The sequence below is a fragment of the Megalopta genalis genome, chromosome 4 (assembly GCF_051020955.1).
Source record: "Megalopta genalis isolate 19385.01 chromosome 4, iyMegGena1_principal, whole genome shotgun sequence".
Classification (NCBI taxonomy): domain Eukaryota; kingdom Metazoa; phylum Arthropoda; class Insecta; order Hymenoptera; family Halictidae; genus Megalopta; species Megalopta genalis.
The window spans coordinates 8,642,285-8,659,171 of record NC_135016.1 but is presented as its reverse complement, the minus strand read 5'-3'; the positions used below and the strand labels follow the sequence as shown (position 1 = coordinate 8,659,171).

The window sequence follows — 16,887 nt, the reverse complement described above, 5'->3', positions numbered from 1 at the left end:
GAAAGTGTATTAGCAGCTTTGTAGTACTGTAAGATGAACCATGAGGAGTTCACACGACCAAACTCGTTCTCCATTTCTATTGCATAAAACGACTAAAAAAAATCGTACATCAAATTTTCAAGCGTCGTCGTAAAGATAAAGCTTCAATCTTCAAATCTGTGCTAATCTCATTTCCAAAGAAAAATTTTTGATGTTTCCACAGATACTTGAATTTGTATCATTTTTATACACATTACTCAAAGATAGACTTCCGCTTCGAAGCTCAACAAAATGGCTAAAACAATCTCGCATCTCAACGTTTTTGTTGTCATTGTAAAGGGTAAAGTTCAAACTTGAAAACCGCGGTGATTTTATTCCCGACAAAAATGTTACGAAGCTTGTACAGTCGTTTCAATTCGACAGATCGCGGAGAAAGAGATTCTCCAGTTCGTGCCACTGTATTATGCTAAAAAACGCTTTTCGATCACTCTAATATCGCGAAGTACAAGATCCGTGGCCCTACGGCCGACTAGAGACAGGCGTGTCGCAACGCAGCGCCGAATCGGGCGCCGCAAAAGATCCTCGTGCGGCAGGAGGGATCAAGTGGAAAAGATCGAGCGTTGGAAAACCGGCGCGGGACAATTAATAAATCGTCTAGCCATACGGGGCCATACGGTTACGGCACTCGCGGCGCGTTTCTGTCGCGAATGGCCAATGCGGTCGTCCCGTGTGACTCATTGTCGTCCGACATCGCCGAGTGGAAAAGAGAAAAGTCGGCAGCGACGGTAACGACGCGTCCTATCGCGTTATGAAATACGAGGCTCGCGGTTTTGCGGATGGATATTGCCAGCGACCGAGTTGCCCGCCGGGCAATTTGTCAGTCTGACGCGACGTCCCGCTGATGAGAAACGAAAATAATTGAGGAAAGAGGGTACGCAGCGCACCGTCCAGCTCTTCGAACGGATGGATTCGGGAATCTAGGACGCTATTAGAGTGCACGAATTTGGGAGATACGGATCCAACGATTGGATATGGCGCGGATCAAAAGACTCTTTCGCTTCGGAGATTCAGGATGGGAATGGGCGGCGCGAATTTTGGGAGAACGCTAGGTCCGACGATTCTGGAAGGACACTAAAATGTTGTCAAAGAGAGGAATTTGGGGTGCGATGCGTTCAACGATTGGATAGAGTATGGATCGGAAGAGATTTTGGATTTTTGCGGAGATTGAGGATGGATATGGATGGTACGAATTTAGGGAGACGTGCTAGGTCCGATGATTAGGCACACTAGATTATTATTGAATTGCATGAATTTGGGGAGCTGTGGATTCAACGATTAGATAGGTTATGGATCAGCAGACGCTTTAAATTTGGAGGTTGAAGATGGACGTGTACAGTATCAATTTGGAGAGATGTGCCAGATCCAATAATTGTACAAGACTCTAGGCCATTATTAAACTCCATGAATTTGATGAGCCATTTATGTGTTCAACAAGTACGTAGGATATGAATCAGGAAGGACATTTAATGGCAGCACGAATTTGAAGAGATGCACTGAGTCCGATGATTGAATTGGGTACACCGCTTTATGGTTTAAATAAGTCTGAAGATCGTATAAAATAAGAGCCTCGGGACTTTGCAGAATTCGTGAGTCTAGAAATTAATGAAAAACTGGAGACTTGGAAAAATGTAGGTCGAGTGACCGCGGAATGCATTGCTCTTGCAATTTCTGAAGATTCATCAGTCTAAACGATAATCACAAAGAACCACGTGTCCAGCAATCGAAGAGAACACAGACCAAGGGAATCTCGAATCGAAGAGTACGAATTAAAAAATGTTGTGTTACAATGATTAAACAGAGCTTTTTCATCTTCATGGAAAATAAAAATGTCTTAGATCGATTCGAAGAGATAGCAATTAAATGAAGGCGTATTTCTTCTTTTAATGATTCTAAAAGCTCGATAATAACGTAACGGTCTCGGCAGATTCTAATTTCACTGCTTCATTAATCCAGCGAATGCACAAAATCCGCAGCCTAATGACAAGAATTGACGAGCTATCGGCGCTTGAAAAGTCAGTCAAATTACTTGGAAAGGTATTGCTCTTGGTATCCAAGAGTAATGTGTGCGCGCGGAGCTTGAAACTTGGGATTCCTAGGCGTCTGGGCGCTCCTGATAAATCAGACCCTCGGATGCTGCGGCATCCGCGGAGATTCGAGATTAGGGTCTTAAGGATTCTCATGGCATTCGGAGTACTGAAAGTCTCCGAGACCCTTCCTAGCTGTTAACACTGTGCGTGCAACATATCTGTGTGACAAATGTGCGGAACTCGGTGTACCGTCGAACCGCCGGAGCGTAAAGATCGCGTTCACCGTCGGGAGAGCACATTTTCCACTCGTCGACGGTGAATTTTCTGCAACTGGGCCGAAGGAAGAGACTTTTTTTCGAATAATACAACCGACTGCAACCCGAGCAGATAAGAGAGAGAGAGAGAGAGAGCGAGAGAGAGAGAGAGAAAGAGAGAGGAAGAGAGAAGAAGAGAGAGGGAGGAAGAGAGAGAGAGGAAGAGAGAGAAAGAAAGAGAGGATGAGAGAGAGAAAGAGAGGAAGAGAGAGAGAGAGAAAGAGAGGAAGAGAGAGAGAGAAAGAGAGGAAGAGAGAAAGAGAGGAAGAGAGAGAGAGAGAAAGAGAGGAAGAGAGAGAGAGAGAAAGAGAGGAAGAGAGAGAGAGAGGAAGAGAGAGAGAGAGAGTGAGAGTGAGAAGCCTGCGTTGGACTGTCCGGAAAGAACGACGGAAATACGAGCTCGCCGAGGAAAATTGTAGGAGGGTTTACGAGTCGCTTTTGTGCTCCCGTTTCTACTTCGAATGACTTCCGCATCCGAGTGCCGTTTCTCTGGACTCGAGGGATGCCACCGGTACGAAAAAATTGCCGGTGGGAAGAAATACACTTGGAACGGCGGAGAATTACAAAGAAGACAGCCGAATGAACCGAAGGGGTGGGGAGGAGAAACGGGTCGGTCTCGCGGCGGCCGATTTAGCGCGTCTCGTCTGTTCTATATTTATAATTATGTCAGAGGGCGAGCGGAGTCCAGAAATAGGTGGTTTCCCTCTCCGTCTCCCTTCCAGACGTCTTTTTGCCAGCGACCTTTCTCGCTGGAATTCCTCGAATGCCTTTGAGGCCGCCCTTTGGAAAATACTCTCGCGGACCAGCGAGCCGTAAAGGGTTTGCGAATCCTTCTCGCGGATCGCGCGAAATCGACACCCAAAGGGACTCCCAAAGGGACCTCTGCGAAGCTTCGTTTCCGACTCTGTTTATCCACGGAATTTTGCCCTCCGTGCTGCGAATAACCGACAAGACAAATACCGCGGCACCCTGTGCAAATGCACGTTCGCGTGCATAATTGAAGAAAAAATTGGCGATCTGTGCTAACTAAATTAAAAGAGTATAGTCGAAGTAATTTCTACTATTTGTACGATTCTTTACGAGTAGACTTCGGATTTTCATGCGAATCAAAAATTTTCTAAAGCTGATTTTAAAAATCGTTACTTTAATAAAAATATCTTTCCTATTTTATGTATTTCAATAAATTGAACGGAATAAAGAAATATTTTGAAATTCGTTTGATTATAGTTTTACGATTTTACAAGTTTTACGATTGATTTTACAGTTTTGCGTTTGACCCAGTCATTTTTGTCCAAGATGCACAAAATCCTATTTATGGCTTTATATTATGTTCGTATTATAAATCACGTAACTTTAAATTAACGTAACATTAAATTGGTTATAAATTTAACAAATTAAAAAATACGGCTCTCTCCTGTTGAAAGGATTAATGGACGATTGAATTGTTTAAATCGCTTAATTACAAACAGCAATCAATTTTGCGACACGCTCAGAACCACTCTGCGATTTATAACTCATTTTAACATTTTAACCACGTTGGTCCTAGTCTCCTTGGTATTTGCTCCTAATAAAAGTCTACCAATTCCTTTAAAATTTCACTTCTTCGTCTTACGTAAGAAGACAAAGACAAATTTCCCGCCGAAATCCGTAGCCGCCCGAAGGCAGAGCTTTCGATCGGAGGCCGTCAGAAAATTCGCCTACCTTACCCGACGCGGCTGTAATACGTGGACCAAATTTGGTCGAATAGTTTCTTGGGGCGTCGGGGAGGCGTTTCGCCGAGATTACGGTAAACGTTCGGCATTTTCAACGATTGTTTCCGTGGAAACGGCTCCCGTAGAAGGACCATAACGGCGGCGCGGAGAACCTGAAAACCGAGTTCGCGTCGGGGAACGAACGGCGAAGCCCCGAAAGGAGAACTTCTTTGCGGCCGAGAAAGCAGACCTGCCAAACGTCTGTCGACCTCATCGACCATAAACGTCGCCTGTTTCTCCATCGCGGCGGGCCCGCAGTTTTTCAGAAATATCCGTGCGAAACCCGTGGTTTCGCAAGCGTCTCTCCCGGCCCCGGCCGCCGGGTTTATTTTCACGGCTTTCGGGGGCCGATACACAAAACCCGGCTCGGTATTTTACGACGACGCCTCGTTGCTCTCGTACGCGCGGGGTTCAACGAACTCCCCGGCTCAAGCACGGTTAACAAACTTGTTAAACGTGGACACCCGCTTTCTCCGCCATTCACGCGAGAGAGCTCGATGCTCTCCCGAGGGCCGAATTACCTTCGGCATTGACGGAACCACGCCTTTATGCGCTCCCAGTCGCAGTTTCTCACTGGATAAGTTCGGCCGCCTTGTCGCTTGTTCATCGAGATCCTGTTTCGTTGAGCGACAAGAGGATATTTCAATGGTCGATCCGCGTTTCTTAACCAGAAACGGTAGTCGTCCGTCGGCTGCCTCGATGTTCGATGGAAACTAACGAGGAAGGTTTCTCAGATGTTCCATTAGTTTTTTGTTATTATTCATTGATTTATTTATAGGCTGCTAAGGGCTACTAAGACCCTTTTAAATCGTACAGATGAAATTCACATAATCCCGAACAAAATAAACAAGTTACAGAGAAGAAGATTTCAGGACGAATACGATGGAATTAGTATAATGGCTCGAGATGTCTCCAAAGAAATCAAGTTTTTCTATCAACTCCTAATCGCTCTTGTGATGCACTTTGATCTTGTGATGCACTTTGATCTTGTGATACAGTTTTGAGAACCGGATGAGATTCTGTTACTAGCGCAATTCAGAAAGGTTCCGAATTCCTTAAAGCTCTATTGGAAACGTTGAGATTTATCAGCTCGAGAATGTTCTGAAAAACTGACGATTGAAAATTATGGTGTCCCACCTCCCATTCACTAATATGAGCATCATTCAAAATGAAGTCCGAGTCTGTCAACAAAATCGTGTCATCGTTTCGTGTCAAACTAAAGCAAAGACTCCAGACTTTGAATCAATATAGCAGATTCGATCAGGAAACAAATTTTACGAAGTTTTTGCAGACGTTTCAATACGTAGCTTTTTCGGAAGAAATCAATTTCCCACCGGGTAATAAAAATCGAAGATTTTTTCCCATAAAAGTAGAAGCTTCAAGCTTTACAATGAGGCCAGATTTATTATCGTGGGATTATTTTTAACGAAATTATGGCAGTTTAAATATCCGTAGTTGGAAAAGTGAAGAAATACTTTTGCAGCCACTACACTAGACAAAAATCTGTAACTATAACGATACTCATTAACGAACTGTGGATTTTATGCAATTACGATAGAAATGATTAGGTCACACAGAAAATATTAAAGATTTTTAAAGATTATAATAAGGAAATGTTCTATTATTTTCGATTTACCGAAATTATGTATATAGAGCAACGTTGTCCAAGTTAATTGCGACAAGCAAAAGTTAACAAAAAATATGTTTATCGCATCAAAAGATCGTCTATTCGTTAACAAGACATGCCACCGTGTAGTCGCGAACAAATCGCATGCCCCATTAAAATGTCAAAAACGAACCTCTCGCACGGACACTCTCGGACGGACCCGCATGAAAATGCAGCAAATAACGTGCAATATATGCACCGCTCCTTATAATACCCGGCACTTCGCCGAAGATGCGTTTAATAATCAATAAGCGAGTGGCCCCGCAGCACGCGAATTAATTTCCCCCTGTCGACGGGTAATAACAGGGTCGCTCTCGGAAAACCCGGAGAGCAAAACGTTTCCTAGACGGCGTGGCCGTTGTTGCATACACCGTTGCACCGGGTTTACGATGCACCGGAGGATCGCCGGCAGGGTGTGGCCGTTGTTCTCCGCCGCGGCGAAGTATAAATTTCGATCCTCGTAAACAAAAACGGACCTGCCGGTCCATTTATTATCGTTCTGATGGGGGTTGGAAGGGGGGGAGACACCGGCGCGGCGAGAGGAACCGATGGCCCGAAGCGACCTCGTCGATCAGGATGCAATTATCCGGGATCTATCGCGGTAGGAGGTCCTGATTCTGGGCCCTCTTCCGACTGGTAACCGTGACGGGCCGGTTTGTTGCTGTTCTAACGAGGCTTTGTTACACGACTCGCGCGTCTCGTATTCTCTCTCTTTCTCTCTCTCGCATTATCTCCGTCCCACTATTTTTCACGCTTTACTTCGCTCTCTTTCTCTCACTTAATCGTTTTTGGATATAGAAATCACGCTTACAACAACTTAGATTCCCTGTTCAACGCTATTTTTACGGATATTTTGTATTACACAATTTATCGAATTAATTTTACGGTGACTATAGCAAAAATCGAGAAGCGAGTACATAGAAAAGCTAGAACACAGAAGATAATTTGTACCAAAAATTATTAAAAGATGTCCCCACGATGAGATGTGAACACAATTCTTTTTAATAGTTACAGCAATTAATTTTTTAACAATTACAACTGTTTCAAAAACTGTGATGTAAAATGTTTGGAAAATAGTTCTAACGTCAGATTAACTAATGAACACTTAATAAAATCGACATTTGTATAGTCGATAATTTTATTTCTATTTAATTCAATTTTATTTGTACAATCGATATTTGCCTAAAATAATCGTTAGTTAATCTTTCACATACAAAATAATCGTTACATTCTAAAGAAATTTCTTTCTAAGGAATGATCAGATCACCGTAGACCACATCGACTGAGAAGCTTAATAAGAGATTAAACAAGAGAGATTAAATTCGATTTCGCCTTTCGATCAGCGAGAACGTCTGTTAAACAATCGAAATCCGCTTACTCAATGACGCAAATATCCTCGGCCCTCCAGAAAGTCTTCGTTTTCGAATCACTTAACTTCTCCGGCGATTGAAGTTCGTTAGAATTTCAAAAAGGAGCCGAAAGCTCGCGAGAGACTGTTACGACTTCTTTGACGAAGCCGGAGCCTTTTTATCTTCTTCCGTAATAACAGCGGACGGATTTGACGTTCGAAAGCGATTCAGCAGAAGCAGCTTGAAGACCGGGAAAGTTCGGATACGAATTGGAAAAGTTTCACATTGGTTTTCTGGTGTCGGCAGATTATCGTGGCTGAGGCAGCAGCAGCTCAAGCTCGCTGCGAGAAGGGACGAGAGGAATCCTGGGAAACTCTGGCGACAGGAGACCGGGAACCGGGTGATCGGCGAGCTAAGGAGCTTGCAGAGGGGCAGACTGAGGCATGACGGGTACGCCAGCGATTCTGCAGTCCTCGATGACGATGACGAAACCTGGATGCCGCATTCTGTGTCCGGACAGGTGAGACATCCTGAATTAATTATCGCTAGACTTTATATGAATTCTCGCATTCATTAATCATTTTCTGAAGGTCTAAAGAAGGGAATTTCTTTGATCGATCAGAAAATTCCTTTGGGATAATGGAATTCATAGTCTACAGACAAAGTCTGTTCAGGTGTCAGTTCGTACAAAGATCCGCGGTTTAATTATCACTGAAAAATTATTCTTAATTTATTACTTTAAGACAGGCTGATGAGGTAATAATTAGCAATATTGTTAACGTTTATTAGGAACTTGTTAATAGCTACATTGTACAAACATTTGGTAAAATTACTGACCTAACACCTATTTCGATTACAAGCAGATCCGCGGTTTAATTAGCACTGAAAAATTATTTTTATTTTATTATTCTAAGACAGACGGTTGAGGTAATTGTTAGTAATATTATTGACGTCCACTAGAAACTTTTCAATAGTTACAAAATACAAATATTTGGTGAAATTACTGACCTACAATCTGTTTCGATTTCAAGCAGATCCACGGTTTAATTATCACTGAAAAATTATTCTTATTTTATTATTCTAAGACAGATGGTTGAGCTAATTGTTAGCACTATTATTAACGTCCATTAGAAACTTTTCAATAGTTATAAAATACAAACATTTGGTGAAATTACTGACCCAAAACTTATTTGGATTTCAAACAGATTAATAAAAATCTCGAGTATATTCGTCCAAAAGAGCTAACAGGTTAAAAAGGATTTTGCTATTCCTTATTAAATTGTATATTTTATAAAAGCGTTGCATTTGAACAAAGTATGAACAAAATCACACATATATAGTACAATTAAAGTAACCTGCACACTTTTCCAAGAGATTGGAACAGCTAACTGTGGTTAAGTATGATAAGAATCACGTTAGAGTTCTTCGACGAGATTTTTTAGCTTCGAAATTATAAATAAAACTGACGAATGAATTTAGACGCAAACGAGGCAGCTTCCGTACACATCGGCGCCAGCGAGTCCTCTGCTTCCGCAGCGATCGAGCAGCCGGAAGTACAATGGGACCGCCGGAACCGGCACTTTGGGAAGGCCGCGCGCTGAGAGCGTGAACGAGCGTCCCTTCATGACAGTGAAGCGAGCTTACGAGTACCGCAAGTACGGCGAGAGCCAGGTAAGTGTCGGGTGCAAGCCGCGCACTCGATAGTCCATGGCTGTTAGTTCCGTCGGGATCGATCTTGCTTCCGCTCGTTTCGATGAAAGCCGGAAGACGCGTGTCGCCCGAGCCGGCGAAATCACGGAGCCGATCGTGCACGATAAATATTGATCGACTCGTTAAAATCGGGCCGGTGGCACGGAACCACCGGGCGGTGCTCTGTCCCGGAACACCGGGGCACCGGGCTACTTAAAATAATTGTCAATAATAAGGATAATAAATTCGAAACGGCGGCACGGATCGATCCCGGTATGCGCCGATGAGACGGCGGCAGCACGAACGCTACAATTTAGCCGCTCGGTAGACAGAGACTGTAAAAGCAACCACTTCTGCGCCGTTGTATTTTATGGTTATGCCTCACAGTTAGATCCTAAACAGCAAGAAATCGACCCCCTTAGACCGTAGAGCCGCAAAACGATCGCGTAGTTATTGCCGGCGTACAGCTTAACCCTTTTCTAGTGCCTTCCTTTTCGACCGGCTGCTGTACAACGCGGAACTTGCCGTTGCGGAACCGGGAAACGATTCTGAGTCATTTAGGCGCTTTCTGCGACGAGCACGCGATGCCTTGCACACGTTGCGACACAGTAGTTTCTCCCTGAATTGCGCGTTTTGGGCGATTTCGACAATTTGGGAAGAGGAGACACGATTATTCGAATCTGCTCTCGTTTTTTGTAGTTGTTGACAATCGGTGACTATAGAAAAGAAACCGCAAGGCTCGAATAATCGCATCTTCTCTTCTCAAATTGTTCAACTTTGTACGCAATCTGAGCGCTAATTAAGGAGAAATTATTGTAATCGGCTTTTTACCACTCACAAGTTTTATTCCAAATGTAGAATCGGTAGGCTGCGCATCTCGATTTTAATCGTCATTTTCGAATTAATTTGCTGCACAAATAAACGGACTCGTATTTATCAAATCTCGTCAGTACACATTATTTAAGAAGATAGTTTATGTTTAATCTTTATGGTTGCCACGAATGTAGAATTAACAGAAACATATTGCACCCAGTGTTTAATATTTGTGAAAAATATTTCACATTATAATTCAGTGAAAAATGTTTTCATAAGCAATAAACATTGATGGTAAAACGTGAGCTAAAACTTAACCATAAGATAAATGCTATCGAAATCAGTGAACATCATTGCCACTTCTCCATGTTAGATCCTGTCCAGTCTGGCAGTCAGTTTTTCATAATCATTGTACTCTCGAAAAATATTTTTACGTGAAAGAACTCCATGGACATTCGTTCGAGCACCAAACAGGTCTTCGTTCTTCCCATTTTATTTTGCACACAGAATCGCTTCTCTCTTCCCAGCACCACCTGTTGCAAAATTCTCGCGAAACGTACGAAGGAAAATAGTCGAGTAACCGGGTCAGAAGGGACTCTAACCGCGCATTGTAAATACCTGTATAATAATACAATTAATCGACTAACGCGGGCGTGACTCGGTCGACGTTGCACAGATGGAATTCGGTAACTGGACCAGACCATACTTGCTTTATTAATAAAGAAGTCAGTCGTAAATTGTCTATCAAACTGCATCTTGCAGTTCGAGCGCTGAGGCACTTGTTTAAACGTATCTGCATAAATGCGCTGCAGATCTGCAGCATTTTTGACAAAAATAGACGAACGAGCTATGAGACAGTAGTATAATATTAGTGACTGATGAATAGACTGCGGATTTTCCTAATTTTGTAGAAAAATGAATAGACGAAATACGATATTGCGAAGTCACTAGACGAATTTAATAATATCGTTGCATTATTTTTGACCGTCTAAAATTATCAAACAACAAAATACAAGACGCATTTTTTAAATTTTCGTCACAGTCTCGGCCCAAACGGTTCAAAAACGTGAGATTCTAATATTTTCTCGTCGCTCTAAATAACAGCAAAATTAAAGAACACATTTAAGTCATTGTAAAGCGAACTAGTCTCTCCAACGTCTAAAAAAGATTCTTGTCGTCCAATTTTAAGAAAAAGTTACACCGTTTCGAAAGTGCACGAACAGATTTGTGATCCGCTGCAGTTATGGCCGGGTCCAGCTACGAAATTGGCCTGTATAGACCACGGAACCGCTGGCAGCACGGGAAGGATTACAGGCGGTAGGCCCCTCTAGCATGAAGCGCTTCGCTTGCTTTTCAGAGCCCTCCGACATCCCCCCGCTCAGGCTTAGTCGGCACGCAACCCTTAGGATTAACAATGCAGCAACAAGCCACGTTTATTAACACGGAGAAGCCGCAGCCGCAGCCGCCGCGGCCGGAATCGCGGAGCGACAGTTTCGCGCGTGCGGACGCTCTGTTGCGCGAACATCGACAGCAGCAGCAGCAGCAACAGCTACCCGGTGCCGGGAGCACGGTCGCCGATCACCTGGACCAGAAGCAAACGCTGTCGCAGGATTTCGGCGAGCGAAACGCTCGGCCGGAGTCGCGGAACCGTTCAGTAGGTTACCAAAGCTTCGAGAGGAGTATGATCGTGAACGACAGGACCGTCGATCACGTGGACGCCGGCTTGCTGGCCGTCGTTGACCAGCAATCTGCTCAGGCGACCGCCCCGGATCCTCTCGTGAGCCTCATTCAATCGCTGGCCGATATTTCGCCCGTTCGATCGCCTCCATCCGTCACTAACAAGAACGAGAACGATCATCCCGCGAGCATCAGCCCGCCGGCGAACAATCCTGCGAGCAGCAACGCCACCGCTAACAACACCGGCACTAATTGCTCCCCTAACCAGTCGCCCAAAGCATGGCAGAATTGCACCCAGGTTTGTCCCGGCTACCGTCTCCTCCCGCGGAATCCTCACTTGTGGTTTCACTAGCATCGTGCCGCAGTAGTCGCTGTGCATTTACGGACGGTCAGTGAGTTCCGGGATACAGCGGCCGCGACAGAAGTGTCTCCTGGCTGGAGCCGGCTACCAGGGAACACTGGTCCAATTGGATTAGGTTGTTCGGCTTTCGCCGAGTGCCGCGTCGCTGATTAAGCTGGGGATTCTTGGCCGAGCTCTTGGGCTCGTCGGGTCCGTTGATAGAATTTAGAGGGTTCTTTGAGCATTTTATTCGATTCATTTGCGAGCATTAGTCTGGTTCGCTGATTGTAGGAACGATGAAATGAAAGTGATGTACTTGGAGATAAAGATGCAGTTTGTTATCTGTACAGGGTTTTCGGAAAATTTTGGTACAACCGGCGAGGTGGTGATTCTTCATGCAAAAATAAGTCGAGAAAGAGGAATAACGTTTTTTTATTTAGGGCTCCGTTTCTGGGAAAAATTAGGTTGAGAAAGTAATAGTATAGAATAGGAATCAACTGGCGCGTCTGGTCATGGTATGCCAGTTCTACTTATCGCCATATTACAAGCGAATTTGACGCATCTTTCAACTCGGTTTCCTCGCAAACGGAGCCTTAAATGACAAAATGTTATTCCTCTTTCTCGACTTATTTTTGCATGTAGAATCACCTCCTTGCCGGTTTTTTCGAACACCCTGTATATTATTAACAGTATCTTCATAAAACTGGGACAAATGACTTGTCTTTCGTAGAGATTTTAGACTGACTAGAACACTAGAGAACGAGTAACAAAAAGCCTGCAAAAATTGCAGTTAGTTGAAATTTAGCGACTTCGTCCTTCCAATCAATTGCAATTCTTACAAACTTTTTTTCCTCATTGTCTAGTAAACTAACATCTCGAAAATATCCAAGTCATTGCGTCCAATTTTGAAAAAGTTATTCCGTTCGAATAAGTATGAGAACATGTACTTCCGGTGGCGATTGTACGTTAATTAGCAAATTGCTCGTCGTCGACAATTTCTCCAATTAAACGAAACACTCTCCATTTCTCGTATATCTTCATATATATATTATATATATATAATTCCTGAATCTTTATGACAGAGGAATCAAATTTAGTTTCGATTCAACGACGTTCATACTTTTCACATTATATACGAAATCAGAAGACTCGTTACAGCAAAAAATCGTCGCCAAGTAGAAACTCGAAGAACGATCGGAATCGTCTAAGTAGCAAAATTTATCATCGATCAACCTGACCGTCCCGATGCACAGTTCTCGATTTAGTCAGCACAGTTTGATTAGAAATTCCAATTCGCTTGGCCCCGCTTCGCCTGACCGCACAAAGTGATTAGAAGCGTGCCTATTCTTGTGCAACCGTAACAGTCGCGGGAGACGAGTGCTCGCGAATGAAAGAACGATGTGAATTCACAGTCCCACAATGACTCGGCGTCATCGTGGACCGAGAGGAGCGTCAGTCCCGGAAGCGTGGTCGTCGGCAGCGCCTCGAGGCCTCAAACACCGGCGTTTCCGGTCCATCCTCGGACCCCGTACGTCAACAACTCGTCGCCGACGGTCACGTTCGCCTCCGACCGCTCGTACGTCACGTCGAACACCAGCTACAACCTGAACAACAATAACAACGTCAACAATGAGGTGGGCGGCAACAACAACAACAATGTCGGGAACTACGCGAGCGAGCGAACGATCTACATCGAGGAACGGAGAGACGTTTCCAAGGAATCGGGGCTTCCTCCCAAGAGTCCGACAACACAGAGGTGAGCGACCATGTTGTTGTCCCGATTGTACGACCATGTTTTATCGAGCCCCGATGACACCCCCGAATTTCCGAGTCAATAACGTTTGAGCCCTGTGACACTTGATTTTACAGTGTAATTGACACAAATTGACAGCGGCACAGCGTGGCGAACTTTATTTACCGAGGACCGTTCGTAGAGAGGATGTTGCTAATTTATTTATTCAGGGTGTTCCAAAAATGTCTCGCAATCCGAAAGTGGCGGGTTCCTCGGGTCATTTGAAGCAACTTCTTCCTTTGCAAAAATTTTCTCCGAGGCACCGTTAACGAGTTATTAACGAAAAACAGTGACCAATGAGAGGCGAGCTCGGCTGACGCGAGGCGACCGAGCCAGTGAGCGGAACTGGGCTTCGTGCGCTGGTTGGCTGGGCCGCCTCGCGTCAGCTGTACTCGATTCTTATTGGTCACTGTTTTTCGTTAATAACTCGGCAACGGTGCCTCGGAGAAAATTTTTGCAAAGGAAGAAGTTGCTTCAAATGATCTGAGGAACCCGCCATTTTCGGATTGCGAGACATTTTTAGGACAACCTGTATACCTTGTCTAGAATTCGTGAAAGTTCCCAGTGAAACTGGAATTTTCTTCCGAATTATCTAACGGATTGAGAGGAAACATTTGCAGTATCGACGCTAAGCTCGAACTAATTTATCGAAGATTCTCCGGGCAGATTTTTCGAACGAGGAATTTTTAACGGGAATTATATTTCGAATCGTTATTGATGATCTTACTTCGTAATTGATAAAATTCCGAGTCTAATTATTCTTCTCGAGCAATTCGACAGAGCATCGATTATTTATGAGCGCGAGGCTGTAACTTCGAGATAATTTATCAAAGATTTGTCAGCCGGATTTAATGACATCGAAACTGAAATCTTATTACGAATCGTTATTGATGATCATACCTGTTGGTAAACATGTCGACGAATCACAGTGCATCCGCAAGTGCAAGGCTAAGCTCGAAATAATTTCCCGACGATTTGACAACGTGAGAAAGATGATGTTTGAAAGGACGGGAGAGGAGAATACGGGCGTTCGAGCAGTTAAAACGATGACACGTGGACAGACATTCGCGTTAAGAGTATTATTTTCGCGTTCCGCTGCCGCGGACGATTCTAGGCTATCTATATTTCACCGAGCACTGGCAGAGATACAAGGATTGTGACGCAGATTGATATTCGTGATTCTAGACGCTTGAGTTTCCCGGCAAGCGGGCCACTTAAACAAACGCATAACAAACGATGGCCGCTCACTAACCAATCGGCGTCGTTCGACTATAGGTAATATATCACCGAGATCACTGGGACTTGCGACTGTCCGTTTCTGAGCGATCGGTACCACCGCGATCGGTACCGCGATCAGAAGCGCGCGTCGATCCCGTGTCGATGCGTCGTGAATGTTTAATGTCGTGCCACTAACCGTGTGTGTTGGTACACTCGAATCGCAACTGCATCCCGCCTGCCGTCCAATTACACCGCGTTACACGGAATTTGATATTTCGTGTCCGCATGTAAATTCCTTCATTAATGTCCGCATCGAATGTTTACGCGCTGACATTCGCGTTCCCGAATTTCAACGCTTTGACGAACCGCACGACCGAATTCTTTGTCTAGATTCGAAAGACAATTTTCACGCCAATCTGTTATATTTTTTTATATTTTATTCGGGGGATATTCTAAGGTAAATCGCGATTTTTTAAGTTTAATTTTCTTTGTGATTTTTGTTACGGAGACATTATAACAACTTCTGTAGTAATGTTTGCAAGATTTATTTACGCATTTTTAAATAACGTTTATACATTTTTTGGGTCAGATAAAGTTAAAAAATTCGATTTTTTAAAAATATGTAAAAGATACAAATTTTGAGTTGCCTTTGCTATACGGACTGTGTAAGTCTAATTAATATTATGGTCACTATTTTGAAATCACACTGTCGAGAAAAATACATTTAAAGTTTTGTATATTTCATAATATGTAAATATATGAATGATCAATCAGCTGTTCTTCTGAATTTTAAGAAAATCAAGTTTTTCGAAAATTGACGCTAGATTACCCCTTCAAGCTCCGTAGAACGTCCGAACGTTCAGAAAGCAATTGATACCGCAAAACTGAACCTGTCAATGTTCATTTGATTGCATAAAGTGCAGCAGCTTTACGAAATTTTGTCAAAGCGTTAAACGAAATTCGACGCCCGTACACGCTCGTCCGAACGACGACTTCGATTCCTTGGAATCGACGCATAAAATTCGCAATGATCCTCCGGGGATGCAACGATTGCTATCGGAAAAGTAGTAAACGTATTGGGAAACCGGCGGATGCGGTTGCACCAGTTTGCAGCAGTAAGATAGAAACGAAGAGTGGAGACCGCGTCACTTTCGTCGTTGTGTGTATTGCACCTGTCGAACTAACAAAAGCTCGAGCTTTTTGCATCGTGTACCATACTGGAAAGAGCATACTGTCATGAGTCTGCATCATCCGCGCAAAGAATCCAGGAAGCACTTGACTGAAACGTGTACAAATAGGCGTCGATGTTCGGCATCAAGCCTCTAACGTCAACAGCAACCAATTAACATTCAGCGACGTGTATTTTCCGTCGACGCGATTCTGTATATACGTGTACGAAACGATCACTGTAATTGGTCAGTGAAGTTTTCATTCGCTCGATCACACATATATCTCTTATCATTCACACTCTATCCTCCTGTTTCTCGTATACTCTCTCTCTTTCTCTTTCTCTCTCCACGTTTCTCTGTTTCCTGTGTCAATATTTCTCCTCCGATCCTCTCGATCTATCTCTAGTTTCTTGTTTGTACCACGTTGCCGATGTTTTCTCACGGCGTACACCACTTTGCACGCGTCACCTGACGAACACACGCCTACACAAGAACCGCGGCTGTCTGCACGGAGAACGATCCCGCCGCGAGGCCCACTTTATAACGTTACATGTGCGACCGTTTCCTTGTAGCAAGGACCGATCTGTTTCTCCGATAAACGAGTCGACGATGTCGCAGTCGCAAACCATCTCACGCAGCCCCGGCACACCGACGCACATCGAGTTCGCCCAAAGCCCGAAGGTGAGTGCCCGTCCGCGTTCGTTTGCCGAAACGGCAACCGGTCCGGCCGGAACACGCCGCGCGGTCCTCTATTTTCAAAAAAGATTTCATTATTCGTAATTTGGCGAGCGAACACGATTATGCAAATACGGGCGTTGATTTCTTGTTGCGTTTCAGAGCGCCGCCTCGTACACGTCCATAAACAGCGGCGGCCAATCCTCTCCTCAGGTTCAGTATTATGGCTCGAGACGGTCGAGCGTTCACTCGAACACCGAGCCCCAAGAAGTAGCCGATGCCAATGTGAAGTTCGTGCGCGACACCAGCAGGATCTGGTACAAGCCTAACATATCTCGGGAGCAAGGTGGGTTCAGTTTCGTACTCCT

General features: G+C 44.2%; 1 protein-coding gene across 15 annotated transcripts in view; it reads left to right on the top strand.

Annotated features, from left to right (window-relative positions):
• The window catches only part of by (focal adhesion protein tensin), a 309,556-nt gene that overhangs the window by 287,224 nt on the left and 5,445 nt on the right, over positions 1–16,887 (top strand). For 12 of the 15 annotated variants that reach the window (XM_076521247.1, XM_076521245.1, XM_076521244.1 and 9 more), the window contains 7 exons: positions 7,453–7,666; positions 8,626–8,817; positions 11,006–11,623; positions 13,078–13,421; positions 14,643–14,732; positions 16,417–16,525; positions 16,682–16,865. In XM_076521247.1, the coding sequence (XP_076377362.1) occupies positions 7,453–7,666; positions 8,626–8,817; positions 11,006–11,623; positions 13,078–13,421; positions 14,643–14,732; positions 16,417–16,525; positions 16,682–16,865 (1,751 nt within the window). The remainder of the gene's footprint in view (positions 1–7,452; positions 7,667–8,625; positions 8,818–11,005; positions 11,624–13,077; positions 13,422–14,642; positions 14,733–16,416; positions 16,526–16,681; positions 16,866–16,887) is intronic. The other 3 variants (XM_076521250.1, XM_076521246.1, XM_076521258.1) reach the window with 3 other exon arrangements.